We start from the raw sequence: 15,155 nt of genomic DNA, 5'->3' as shown, positions 1-15,155 counted from the left end.
TTTGTTTCTTATATACAGATGTATGGTAATGTATAAAATACTGTGAACTTTTAGTTTGGTGTGCTTTATCCTAAATCTGTACGCTTCAAATATAATCAATGTGTAGTCAATATGCCACTACTTTTACATATTATAGTTCTCACTTAATGTTCTGCTTGACACAATAATTACAATTTCCTTATTTATTATCTCTGCTGTGAAGTCATGTATCTTTATCACAACTTCATTTCTATCCTGTATCAATTTTACATTACATTATAATCAATGATAGATAAACATAAATGCATGCAGAAAAAATAATAAAGCATGCTTCTGAATTAATTCCTATGAATATATATAATTCACACAGTTTTCGCTAGAAGTAAGTTCACGTTAAGCTATTAATTTTTTTATGTTTCACCCACACTTATTTAAAAGCACTAAATGGTTCGTGTTGTTCAAGGTAATCTATACTTGACAGAGAGGTTACCCTTTTTTTATATTGCAATTTAATAATTTGAGTATATATTTTTACTCTGAATTGTACTGACTTTAAAAATATTAACCTTTAGTTTCTCTTCATGGATTTTGTTTATTCTTTTTTTTAGAAAAAGTTAGACATTCAAAGAGAGGAAAAAAAGAACAACAACAGGTTTGATATCTATAATTGGTTCATCAAGACTACAGATGATTGTTGCATAACATTTTAAATGTTTATTCATTGAAAACACTTTACCATCGAATTTTCTTCCTGATCATCTAAAAAAAATGAACGAACTTGCAAAAATTGTCAAGAACATTCACAATTAAAAATCGGGTCAATTTATGCTTGTTCTCACTTGATACTTCTGAATAAATCAATTGATTTCCTTATACAATTATTATATTTTTATCTTCTTTTTTCAGAAGTCCATACAAATTTTAGATGAGAATGGTATGTATGCATTTAATTTGTTGATTAAATCAATTAATATGATGGATAATACCTTATGCAGATTTCAGATTTTGTTAACTCTGATCAACTAATGCAAATATTGAATTTGGTTACCTCTGGTTATCTTATGCAAAAAAGTATTGTATTACCTCTGGTCAACCTATGCAATTATTGGATTTGATTACCTCTGTTAGTTTATGCAAATAGCGGCTTTTGTTACATCTGGTCAACTTATGCTAAAATAGTATTCGGTTAACTCTGGTTACCTTCTGCAAATATTTGAATTGTTACCACTGGTCACCTTCCGCATATAGGATTTGGTTACATCTGGTCATCTTACGCATATATAGGATTTGGTTACCTCTGTGTACCTTATGCAGATAATTGATTTGGTAACCTCTTGTCACCTAATGAAGATAACGGATTTGGTTACTTCAGGTCAACTTATGTAAATATTGGAATACGTTCATCTAGTCACCTATGCTGATATTGGATTTGGTTACCTCTGGTCACCATATGTATTTATTGGATTTGCTAGCTCTTGTCACATAATGTAAATATTAGGTTTTGTTACCTCTGCTCACCTTACCGCGATATTGCATCTGAATACTTGTGGTCACCTTGAGAGTGGTTTGTATGCATTTAATTTATTGTATTAAACCTTTAATATGATAGATATGTACACAAAGTTCATATAATGCTGCAACTAATATTCTTTTTGAACTTAAAACTTGCAATCGTTTCTGGTAATGGCCACTTAGGCTTAGTTGAACAAATCATTTTTTGTTTCTTGATTACCTTACACAAATATTTAATTTTGATTACATGTGGTCATTTTTACCAGAAATTAGATCTGTTAACCTCTGTTTGCCTTACTACAACGGGAATACTTCTGGTCACCTTATTCATATATTGGATTTGGTGACCTCTGGTCACCTTATGTTAATAACGGGTTTGGTTACCTCTGGTCACCTTATTCATATATTAGATTTGGTTATCTCTGGTCACCTTATGGAAATACTGGATTTGGTTACCTCTGGTCACCTAATGCAGATTTCAGATTTGGTGACCTCTGGTCACCTTATGTTAATATTGGATTCGGTTAACTCTGATCAACTAATGCAAATATTGAATTTGGTTACCTCTGGTTATCTTATGCAAAAAAGTATTGTATTACCTCTGGTCAACCTATGCAATTATTGGATTTGATTACCTCTGTTAGTTTATGCAAATAGCGGCTTTTGTTACATCTGGTCAACTTATGCTAAAATAGTATTCGGTTAACTCTGGTTACCTTCTGCAAATATTTGAATTGTTACCACTGGTCACCTTCCGCATATAGGATTTGGTTACATCTGGTCATCTTACGCATATATAGGATTTGGTTACCTCTGTGTACCTTATGCAGATAATTGATTTGGTAACCTCTTGTCACCTAATGAAGATAACGGATTTGGTTACTTCAGGTCAACTTATGTAAATATTGGAATACGTTCATCTAGTCACCTATGCTGATATTGGATTTGGTTACCTCTGGTCACCATATGTATTTATTGGATTTGCTAGCTCTTGTCACATAATGTAAATATTAGGTTTTGTTACCTCTGCTCACCTTACCGCGATATTGCATCTGAATACTTGTGGTCACCTTGAGAGTGGTTTGTATGCATTTAATTTATTGTATTAAACCTTTAATATGATAGATATGTACACAAAGTTCATATAATGCTGCAACTAATATTCTTTTTGAACTTAAAACTTGCAATCGTTTCTGGTAATGGCCACTTAGGCTTAGTTGAAAAAATCATTTTTTGTTTCTTGATTACCTTACACAAATATTTAATTTTGATTACATGTGGTCATTTTTACCAGAAATTAGATCTGTTAACCTCTGTTTGCCTTACTACAACGGGGTTACTTCTGGTCACCTTATTCATATATTGGATTTGGTGACCTCTGGTCACCTTATGTTAATAACGGGTTTGGTTACCTCTGGTCACCTTATTCATATATTAGATTTGGTTATCTCTGGTCACCTTATGGAAATACTGGATTTGGTTACCTCTGGTCACCTAATGCAGATTTCAGATTTGGTGACCTCTGGTCACCTTATGTTAATATTGGATTCGGTTACCTCTGGTCACCATATGCATATTTTAGATTTGGTTATCTCTGGTAATTAACATTTACATACAACTAGTTGATGTTTTTCATTTCATTTGTAGAAAGTTTTAGACAATCAAAGAAAGACAAAAAAGAAGAAGAACAGGTTTGATATGCATTATGGATTCAACAAGAATATAGAATATTATTACATTAAGTTTAATATACCGATAAACTTTACACATTGATCATTATCTTTCATGATCATCTACAAACAAATTTAAGAAAAATCATTGATCTTTCAAACATTGCCAAAAACACTGACAGTTGATAATTAAATAAAAATAATACTGATCCTCATTAGATATTTTTGGATAAATAAAATTGAATTTACTAATACAATTATCATATGCTTATCTTCTTTTTTCAGGAGTCCTCAGAAAATGTAGATCAGAGTGGTATGTATGCATTTAATTTATTGTATCAAACTTTTAATATGATGGAAACATACATTATGTTTGTATAATGCTGCAACTATTATTCTTTTTGAACTTACAACTTGCAATCGTTTCTGGTAAAATGGCCACTTAGGCTCGATTGAACTAATAATTTTTTTTGTTTCTTGATTACCTTACACAAATATTTAAGTTGATATCATGTGGTCATCTTAGCCAGAAATGGGATTTGTTAACTTCTGTTGGCCTTAATATGCTAGAATGGGGTAACTTCTAGTCACCTTATTCATATATTGGATTTGGTTACCTCTGGTCACCTTATGTTAATATTGGATTTGGTGACCTCTGGTCACCTTATGTTAATATTGGATTTGGTTACCTCTGGTCACCTTATGTAGTTTTCAGATTTGGTTATCTCTGGTAAATAACATTTGCATACAACTAGTTGATGTTTTTCATATCATTTGTAGAAAATTTGAGACAATCAAAGAAAGACAAAAAAGAAGAAGAACAGGTTTGATATACATTATGGATTCAACAAGAATATAGAATATTATTTTATTAAGTTTAATATATTGATAAAACTTTACACAATGATCATTATCTTTCATGCTCATCTACAAACAAATTTAAGAAAAGTCATTGATCTTTAAAACATTGCCAAGAACACTGACAGTTGATAATTAAATAAAATAAAACTGATCCTCATAAGACACTTTTGGATAAATAAAATTGAATTTACTAATACAATTATCATATGTTTATCTTCTTTTTTCAGAAGTCCTCAGAAAATGTAGATCAGAGTGGTATGTATGCATTTAATTTATTGTATCAAACCTTTAATATGATGAAAACATACACTATATTTATATAATGCTGCAACTATTATTCTTTTTGAACTTGAAACTTGCAATCGTTTCTGGTAAAATGGCCACTTAGGCTCGATTGAACTAATCATTTTTTTTGTTTCTTGATTACCTTACACAAATATTTAAGTTGATATCATGTGGTCATCTTAGCCAGAAATGGGATTTGTTAACTTCTGTTGGCCTTAATATGCTAGAATGGGGTAACTTCTAGTCACCTTATTCATATATTGGATTTGGTTACCTCTGGTCATCTTATGGAAATATAGGATTTGGTGACCTCTGGTCACCTTATGTTAATATTGGATTTGGTTACCTCTGGTCACCTTATGTAGTTTTCAGATTTGGTTATCTCTGGTAAATAACATTTGCATACAACTAGTTGATGTTTTTCATATCATTTGTAGAAAATTTGAGACAATCAAAGAAAGACAAAAAAGAAGAAGAACAGGTTTGATATACATTATGGATTCAACAAGAATATAGAATATTATTACATTAAGTTTAATGTACCGATAAAACTTTACACAATGATCATTATCTTTCATGATCATCTACAAACAAATTTAAGAAAAATCATTGATCTTTCAAACATTGCCAAGAGCACGGACAGTTGATAATTAAATAAAATAAAACTGATCCTCATAAGATACTTTTGGATAAATAAAATTGAATTTACTAATACAATTATCATATACTTATCTTCTTTTTTCAGAAGTCCTCAGAAAATGTAGATGAGAGTGGTATGTATGCATTTAATTCATTGTATCAAACTTTTAATATGATGGAAACATACACAATATTTATATAATGCTGCAACTATTATTCTTTTTGAACTTACAACTTGCAATCGTTTCTGGTACAATGGCCACTTAGGCTCGATTGAACTAATCATTTGTTTTGTTTCTTGATTACCTTACACAAATGTTTAAGTTGATATCATGTGGTCATCTTAGCCAGAAATGGGATTTGTTAACTTCTGTTGGCCTTAATATGCTAGAATGGGGTAACTTCTAGTCACCTTATTCATATATTGGATTTGGTTACCTCTGGTCATCTTATGGAAATATAGGATTTGGTGACCTCTGGTCACCTTATGTTAATATTGGATTTGGTTACCTCTGGTCACCTTATGTAGTTTTCAGATTTGGTTATCTCTGGTAAATAACATTTGCATACAACTAGTTGATGTTTTTCATATCATTTGTAGAAAATTTGAGACAATCAAAGAAAGACAAAAAAGAAGAAGAACAGGTTTGATATACATTATGGATTCAACAAGAATATAGAATATTATTACATTAAGTTTAATGTACCGATAAAACTTTACACAATGATCATTATCTTTCATGATCATCTACAAACAAATTTAAGAAAAATCATTGATCTTTCAAACATTGCCAAGAGCACGGACAGTTGATAATTAAATAAAATAAAACTGATCCTCATAAGATACTTTTGGATAAATAAAATTGAATTTACTAATACAATTATCATATACTTATCTTCTTTTTTCAGAAGTCCTCAGAAAATGTAGATGAGAGTGGTATGTATGCATTTAATTCATTGTATCAAACTTTTAATATGATGGAAACATACACAATATTTATATAATGCTGCAACTATTATTCTTTTTGAACTTGAAACTTGCAATCGTTTCTGGTAAAATGGCCACTTAGGCTCGATTGAACTAATATTTTTTTTTGTTTCTTGATTACCTTACACAAATATTTAAGTTGATATCATGTGGTCATCTTAGCCAGAAATGGGATTTGTTAACTTCTGTTGGCCTTAATATGCTGGAATGGGGTAACTTCTAGTCACCTTATTCATATATTGGATTTGGTTACCTCTGGTCATCTTATGGAAATATAGGATTTGGTGACCTCTGGTCACCTTATGTTAATATTGGATTTGGTTACCTCTGGTCACCTTATGCAGTTTTCAGATTTGGTTATCTCTGGTAAATAACATTTGCATACAACTAGTACATGTTTTTCATATCATTTGTAGAAAATTTGAGACAATCAAAGAAAGACAAAAAAGAAGAAGAACAGGTTTGATATACATTATGGATTCAACAAGAATATAGAATATTATTACATTAAGTTTAATGTACCGATAAAACTTTACACAATGATCATTATCTTTCATGATCATCTACAAACAAATTTAAGAAAAATCATTGATCTTTCAAACATTGCCAAGAGCACGGACAGTTGATAATTAAATAAAATAAAACTGATCCTCATAAGATACTTTTGGATAAATAAAATTGAATTTACTAATACAATTATCATATACTTATCTTCTTTTTTCAGAAGTCCTCAGAAAATGTAGATGAGAGTGGTATGTATGCATTTAATTCATTGTATCAAACTTTTAATATGATGGAAACATACACAATATTTATATAATGCTGCAACTATTATTCTTTTTGAACTTACAACTTGCAATCGTTTCTGGTACAATGGCCACTTAGGCTCGATTGAACTAATCATTTTTTTTTTCTTGATTACCTTACACAAATATTTAAGTTGATATCATGTGGTCATCTTAGCCAGAAATGGGATTTGTTAACTTCTGTTGGCCTTAATATGCTAGAATGGGGTAACTTCTAGTCACCTTATTCATATATTGGATTTGGTTACCTCTGGTCATCTTATGGAAATATAGGATTTGGTGACCTCTGGTCACCTTATGTTAATATTGGATTTGGTTACCTCTGGTCACCTTATGTAGTTTTCAGATTTGGTTATCTCTGGTAAATAACATTTGCATACAACTAGTTGATGTTTTTCATATCATTTGTAGAAAATTTGAGACAATCAAAGAAAGACAAAAAAGAAGAAGAACAGGTTTGATATACATTATGGATTCAACAAGAATATAGAATATTATTACATTAAGTTTAATGTACCGATAAAACTTTACACAATGATCATTATCTTTCATGATCATCTACAAACAAATTTAAGAAAAAAAATCATTGATCTTTCAAACATTGCCAAGAGCACGGACAGTTGATAATTAAATAAAATAAAACTGATCCTCATAAGATACTTTTGGATAAATAAAATTGAATTTACTAATACAATTATCATATACTTATCTTCTTTTTTCAGAAGTCCTCAGAAAATGTAGATGAGAGTGGTATGTATGCATTTAATTCATTGTATCAAACTTTTAATATGATGGAAACATACACAATATTTATATAATGCTGCAACTATTATTCTTTTTGAACTTGAAACTTGCAATCGTTTCTGGTAAAATGGCCACTTAGGCTCGATTGAACTAATAATTTTTTTTGTTTCTTGATTACCTTACACAAATATTTAAGTTGATATCATGTGGTCATCTTAGCCAGAAATGGGATTTGTTAACTTCTGTTGGCCTTAATATGCTGGAATGGGGTAACTTCTAGTCACCTTATTCATATATTGGATTTGGTTACCTCTGGTCATCTTATGGAAATATAGGATTTGGTGACCTCTGGTCATCTTATGTTAATATTGGATTTGGTTACCTCTGGTCACCTTATGTAGTTTTCAGATTTGGTTATCTCTGGTAAATAACATTTGCATACAACTAGTTGATGTTTTTCATATCATTTGTAGAAAATTTGAGACAATCAAAGAAAGACAAAAAAGAAGAGGAACAGGTTTGATATACATTATGGATTCAACAAGAATATAGAATATTATTACATTAACTTTAATGTACCGATAAAACTTTACACAATGATCATTATCTTTCATGATCATCTACAAACAAATTAAAGAAAAATCATTGATCTTTCAAACATTGCCAAGAGCACGGACAGTTGATAAGTAAATAAAATAAAACTGATCCTCATAAGATACTTTTGGATAAATAAAATTGAATTTACTTATACAATTATCATATATTTATCTTCTTTTTTCAGAAGTCCTCAGAAAATGTAGATGAGAGTGGTATGTATGCATTTAATTCATTGTATCAAACTTTTAATATGATGGAAATATACACTATACTTATATAAAGCTGCAACTATTATTCTTTTTGAACTTGAAACTTGCAATCGTTTCTGGTAAAATGGCCACTTAGGCTCGATTGAACTAATCATTTTTTTTGTTTCTTGATTACCTTACACAAATATTTAAGTTGATATCATGTGGTCATCTTAGCCAGAAATGGGATTTGTTAACTTCTGTTGGCCTTAATATGCTAGAATGGGGTAACTTCTAGTCACCTTATTCATATATTGGATTTGGTTACCTCTGGTCATCTTATGGAAATATAGGATTTGGTGACCTCTGGTCACCTTATGTTAATATTGGATTTGGTTACCTCTGGTCACCTTATGCAGTTTTCAGATTTGGTTATCTCTGGTAAATAACATTTGCATACAACTAGTTGATGTTTTTCATATCATTTGTAGAAAATTTGAGACAATCAAAGAAAGACAAAAAAGAAGAAGAACAGGTTTGATATACATTATGGATTCAACAAGAATATAGAATATTATTACATTAAGTTTAATGTACCGATAAAACTTAACACAATGATCATTATCTTTCATGATCATCTACAAACAAATTAAAGAAAAATCATTGATCTTTCAAACATTGCCAAGAGCACGGACAGTTGATAATTAAATAAAATAAAACTGATCCTCATAAGATACTTTTGGATAAATAAAATTGAATTTACTAATACAATTATCATATACTTATCTTCTTTTTTTCAGAAGTCCTCAGAAAATGTAGATGAGAGTGGTATGTATGCATTTAATTCATTGTATCAAACTTTTAATATGATGGAAACATACACTATATTTATATAATGCTGCAACTATTATTCTTTTTGAACTTGAAACTTGCAATCGTTTCTGGTAAAATGGCCACTTAGGCTCGATTGAACTAATCATTTTTTTTGTTTCTTGATTACCTTTCACAAATATTTAAGTTGATTACATGTGGTCATCTTAACCAGTTTGGATTTGTTAACCTCTGTTTGCCTTAATATGCTAGAATGGAGTAACTTCTAGTCACCTTATTCATATATTGGATTTGGTGACCTCAGTTCATCTTATGTAAATACTGGATTTGGTGACTTCTGGTCACCTAATGTTAATATTAGATTTGGTGACCTCTGGTCACCTTATGTAAATATTGGATTTGGTGACCTCTGGTCACCCTATGTAAATATTGGATTTTGTTACCTTTGGTCATCAAAACATAAGTCATGTTATGTTTTTTATCATTTGTAGGAAACGTAAGACAATCGAAGAGAGGAAAAAAAGAACAAGAAAAGGTTAATATGCATTACTGGTTCAGCAAGGCTATAGAATTGTATTGCATATTACATTTAAAATATTAATAGCACTCAACAGAATGATCATTGTCTATCCTGATCTTTTAAAGAACAAATCTTTGAAAATCATTGACCTTGCAAACATTGCCAAGAGCATTGACAGTTGAAAATGTTGTCAATTTTTACTTAACCTCATAAGATAATTATGGATAAATAAAATTGAATTTACTAATACAAATATCAGATGTTTATCTTCTTTTTTTTAGAAGTCCTCAGAAAATGTAGATGAAAGTGGTATGTATGCATTTAATTTATTGTATCAAACCTTTAATATGATGAAAACATACACTATGTTTATATAATGCTGCAACTATTATTCTTTTTGAACTTAAAACTTGTTATCGATAGCTGTAAAATGGCTTCTTCGGTTTGATTGAAATTAATTATTTTTGGTATATTTAATTGGCTGCATATGGTCAACTTTCCCAGATATGGTATTTGAGTACCCTAAGCAACCTTAAAATGATATAGAATTGTGTTAACACTGATCACCTGAAGCAGATACTGTATTTAGTTATCTTTGGTCACTTTCTGTTGTTATTGGAATTCTCTTGACAGTTGACACCTTTTTCAGATTTCGGATTTTGTTATTCACTGGTCATTAAATTTTACAAAAATTGGTCATATGTAGTCTTAGATGTATGATCGTTTGAATTATTTTACATTTCTTATTTCCGGGCCTTTAATAACTGACTATGCGGTATGGACGTTGCTCATTGTTGAAGGCCGTACAGTGACTTATACTTGTTAATTTCTGTGTCATTTGGTTTGTTGTGAACAGTTGTCTCATTGGCAATAATACCACAATTTCTTTTTTAAATGTTGAGTTTTTTTTATCATTTGTAGAAAATGTGAGAAATTTGAAGAGGGTGAAAAAAGAAGAACAGGTTTGTATATATCATTGGTTCAAAATATAGAATACTATAACATTATATTTACTATCTAAGTAACACTGAACAGAAAAAATGTACATTATCTTCCATGATCATTTAGAAATAAATCTTAAAAATAATTGAATTTGCTTGCGTTGTCAAGAGCCGATAACGAAGTCAATTTATACGTATCTTCATTAGATCCTTTGGATAAATCAGTTGATTTCCTATACGATTATTTAATATTTAACTTCTTTTTTCAGAAGTCAACAGAAAATGAAGATGAAAGTGGTTTGTATTTATTTTATCATTTTTTTAGTATGATGGATAGGTTCATTACGTCTATATGATACTGAAACTAAATTTCTATTTAAACTTACAACTTGTTATCGATAGCTTTAAAATCGCTACTTAGGTTTGATTGAAAAATTTCTTTTTCTCTTTGGATTAACTTAGAAAAATATTTAATTAGCTATAAGTGATCAATTTTATCATATATGGTATCAGATTATCTCTAGTGATCTTAACATGATATGAAATCGGATTACCATTGGTCATCTAATGCAGATACTAGATTTAGTAACCTCTTGTCACCTTATGCAGATATTGGATTTGGGGACCTCTGGTCACCTTATGCAGATATTGGATTTTAGGACCTCTGGTCACTTTATGCAAATATTGGATTTGGGGACCTCTGGTCACCTTATGAAGATATTGGATTGGGATAAATCTGGTCACCTCATGCAGATATTGGATTTTGGGACCTCTGTTCACCTTATGCAGATATTGGATTAGAGTTCCTGGTCACCTTATGCAGATATTGGATTTGAGGACCTCTGGTCTTCTTATGCAGATTTCCGATTTGGGGACCTCTGGTGACTCTATGAAGAAATTTGATTTGTTATATATCTGTTCACCTTATGCAGATATATGATTTGGGGACCTTTGGTCACCTTATGCAGATATTGGATTTGGGAACCTCTGGTCACCTTATGCAGATATTGGATTTGAGGACCTTTGGTCACCTTATGCAGATTTCAGATTTAATTAACTCTGGTCATCAAAACATAAGTCATGTTATTTTTTGTTATTATTTGTAGGAAATGTAAGACAATCGAAGAGAAGGAAAAAAGAACAAGAACAGGTTTGATATGCATTACTGGTTCAGCAAGACTATAGAATTGTATTGCATATTACATTTAAAATATTAATGATCTCAACAGAATGAACATTGTCTATCCTGATCTTTTAAAAACAAATCTTAGAAAATGCTTGAACTTGCAAACGTTGACAAGAGCATTTAAAGTTGATTATTAAGTCAATTTTTACTTACCCTCATTATATTATTTTGGATAAATCAATTGATTTCCTAATGTAATCATTATATATTTTATCTTCTTTTTCAGTCACTAGAAAATGTAGATAAAAGAGGTATGTATGCATTAAATTTGTTAAATATAATTCTTATTTATGATGGATAAGCGCCTTGTGTCTATATAATACTGAAACTATTATTCTATTGAAACTTTAAACTTGTTACGAATTTTGTGAAATGGCATTTAAGGTTTAATTAAAAAAAACATTTTTCTTTTGGGATAACCTTATAAAAATTTAAATTGGCTACATGTTGTCAACTTTACAAGATATGGTATATGGTAACCTCTGGTCATCTGAACAACATATAGAATTTGGTTACCTCTGGTCACCTAACGACGATATTGAATGTGTTTACTTACCTCTGGTCACCTTACGACGATATTGGATTTGTTTACCTCCGTTCATTTCATGCATATATTGGAAATCTCTGGCCACCCTATGTATTATTCGAATTTGGTTATTTCTTGTCATCAATATTTACCTACAACTGGTCATGTTGTGTTTTTTTTATCATTTTAGAACATGCTAGAAAATCAAAGAGAGGGAAAAAAGAAGAAAAACAGGTTTGATATACATCATGGGTTCAACAAGAATATAGAAAAGTATTATATATTACTTTTAATATTTTATTACAATTAACAGAATGAACTTTGTCTACCATGATCATCTATAAAACAAACGTTAGAGAATGATTTAATTTGCAAACGTTGCCAAGAGCATGTTCAGTTGATAATTGATACTTATCCTCTGTAGATATTTTTGATAAATCAATTGATTTCCTTATACGATTATTGTATTTGTTATCTTTTTTTTCAGAAGTCACTAGAAAATGTAGATGAAAGAGGTATGTACGCATTTAATTTGTGATATATAATCATTATATATGATGCATAAGTACATGAAGTTTTTATAATACTGAAATTATCATTCTATTCTAACACAAAACTGGTTATCATTTTTTGTTAAAACGGCTACTTAGGTTTGATTGAAAAGTAAATTCAATATTCTTTAAGAATTTCCTTACAAAATTCTTAATTTTGGATACATGTGGTCATCTTCCCAAGATATGGTATCTGGTAATTACTGGTCACTTTTAAAAGTTATAATAGGGTTTTGTTACTGTTGGTCACCTGATTTAAATATAAGTTTTGGTTACCTAAGTTTATGCAGATATTGTAATTATCTGGTCATCTTCTGCATATTTCGGATTTGGCTTCCTCTGGTCACCTTATGCAGATAATTGATTTGGTTACATCTGGTCATCTTATTCATACATGGGATTTGGTTACCTCTGGTCACCTTCTGTAGATTTCAGATTTTGTCACCTCTGATCACCTTATGTTGATATGAAATATGGTAACCTCTGGACACACTTACGCAAACAAAACTTGTTTTATTTAGTCTTTTATAACAGAAAATGAAACAATTAATGTTAATATAAATTGCAAAAAAATATCAACATTTACATTTGAATGGTTCATGGTTTTATTTCTTTTCATTAGTAGATAATGTTAGACAACCGAAGATCTAGAAAAAAGATGAAGATCAGGTTAGATATACATTCTTGGTTCAGGGAGAATATGTTATATTGTTATATTAATTTCAATATATTAATAACCATTAAAAAATGTACATTGTCTTTCAGAGTCGTCTAAAAAACAAATCTTAGAAAATAATTAAAATTTCTTACTTTGTCAAGAGGATTTTTACAATTGATTATGTAGACAATTTATACTTATCATTATTAGATAATTTTTGATAAATCAATTGATTTCCTAATACAATCATTATAATTTTTATCTTCTATTTTTAGAAGTCAACAGAAAATGTAGATGAGAGTGGTATGTATGCATTTAATCATGATGGATAAGTTCATTAAGTTTTATGATACTGAAACTATCATTCTTTTTGAACTTAAAACTTGTTATTGATATTTGTAAAAATGCTACTTAGGTTTGATTGAAAAGTAATTTCATTTTCCTGTTGAGATTACTTTACAAAAATATTGAATTGGTTACATGTGGTCAACTTAACAAGATATTGCCAATTTCATCAAAATTGAATGGGCAAGATGTGGAGCCATAGTTAAATTTATGAACATTGAAAAAGGTGACAAAAAAGTAGGGAAATTGACCAAAATGAATTATTTTCCTATTTTAGAATGATATATTTTTAAATATGAAGCATATAATAGTTTTTGTTATACTTTATATAAAGAAAACAATTGAAGTTTTTAATATACTTCTTCACAGGGCAGGCTTTGGAGTTGACTGGCTCAACCCCCAACCTAATTTTATTTAGGAGATATTGGGGTAGAAAAATGTCACTTTGTTTCTAAAAATGGTATCATAATGATCAAGACATTGATATTATGTAGTTATTTTGTACACAAAATCAATGCAACCACCAGGAATTAATTACCGAAGATAACTAGGATTACATTTTATGATTAAAGTAATTGTGTTTTGATTGGTTTCTTATCAATTATCCTGAATAATACTCTTATCTCAACAGGTACAAGTGAGACGACGGATTGGAATGAGATTACTTCTTTTGAGGAGTTTAGGATTGCAAGTATGTACATTATATTTTTTTGATCATTTGCATACCATGATCACCAACAATCTATATTTCACCTCAACAATCATTATATTTAGCACTTCATGGATTTGGATATGAATCATTACTTGTTTTATTATTGTCTTTCCAATTACTTTTTATGAATAACAAAGCTAAATGTCCTGTGTGATGACTGTACCTTCACATTTTCAGGAATGGCTTTTATCTGTTTAGTAACAACCTATACATATACTAGTTTGATATTTACTTGGTAATTTTATACATTTAGAAGCTCCCTGTATCATTTATTTTTACATTGTGCCTTAAATAATTCAAGTCATTGATTTCTTTTAATAGGCTAACAAAAACACAATTTTAAGTTTCTCATTATTCTTATCATAAGGGTTCATGATTATTTTCCAATTTATTTTAAAAAGACATTAGACCTGTGAGAAGTAGACTACAGTCAATGAAAACAAACAAAACGGAGAAAAGAATGATTTATATGGTGAAGGGAGATGAAATCACGGCCAGAGTCCAGGGACCAGACAGAATGTCAGTTCACCAGATAGGTGATTACTTGACAATAGGGAAATCAAATACTACTCAACAAAATCGAAAGGAACTTTCAAGACTAGTCAATTTGATTCCA

The 15,155-nt window shown here is 29.9% G+C and overlaps 1 protein-coding gene across 1 annotated transcript; it reads left to right on the top strand.

Moving 5' to 3' along the window:
- Window positions 1-18: 18 nt before the first annotated feature.
- Window positions 19-14,473, top strand: LOC127710615 (cilia- and flagella-associated protein 251-like). Its single transcript, XM_052216568.1, has 28 exons — window positions 19-25; window positions 588-631; window positions 886-913; window positions 3,139-3,182; window positions 3,447-3,474; window positions 3,942-3,985; window positions 4,250-4,277; window positions 4,745-4,788; window positions 5,053-5,080; window positions 5,548-5,591; window positions 5,856-5,883; window positions 6,351-6,394; window positions 6,659-6,686; window positions 7,152-7,195; window positions 7,463-7,490; window positions 8,761-8,804; window positions 9,070-9,097; window positions 9,592-9,635; window positions 9,902-9,929; window positions 10,542-10,582; window positions 10,831-10,858; window positions 11,668-11,711; window positions 11,974-11,998; window positions 12,464-12,507; window positions 12,761-12,788; window positions 13,447-13,493; window positions 13,758-13,785; window positions 14,459-14,473. Exons 1-26 carry the CDS (start codon window positions 19-21, stop codon window positions 13,473-13,475), a joined length of 894 nt encoding a protein of 297 aa, XP_052072528.1. The 3' UTR covers window positions 13,476-13,493; window positions 13,758-13,785; window positions 14,459-14,473.
- The last annotated feature ends 682 nt before the right edge of the window (window positions 14,474-15,155 follow it).

This window comes from Mytilus californianus, unplaced genomic scaffold (assembly GCF_021869535.1).
Source record: "Mytilus californianus isolate M0D057914Y unplaced genomic scaffold, xbMytCali1.0.p SCAF_8, whole genome shotgun sequence".
Lineage (NCBI taxonomy): Eukaryota > Metazoa > Mollusca > Bivalvia > Mytilida > Mytilidae > Mytilus > Mytilus californianus.
This window is presented reverse-complemented; position numbering and strand designations above follow the sequence as displayed.

Excerpts from the sequence above, each read along its gene's own strand:
- LOC127710615 (XM_052216568.1), top strand. Across the intron at positions 10,583-10,830 it reads GGGTGAAAAAAGAAGAACAG|AAGTCAACAGAAAATGAAGA; the intron begins GTTTGTATATAT and ends TTCTTTTTTCAG. Across the intron at positions 12,789-13,446 it reads AGAAAATGTAGATGAAAGAG|TAGATAATGTTAGACAACCG; the intron begins GTATGTACGCAT and ends TCTTTTCATTAG.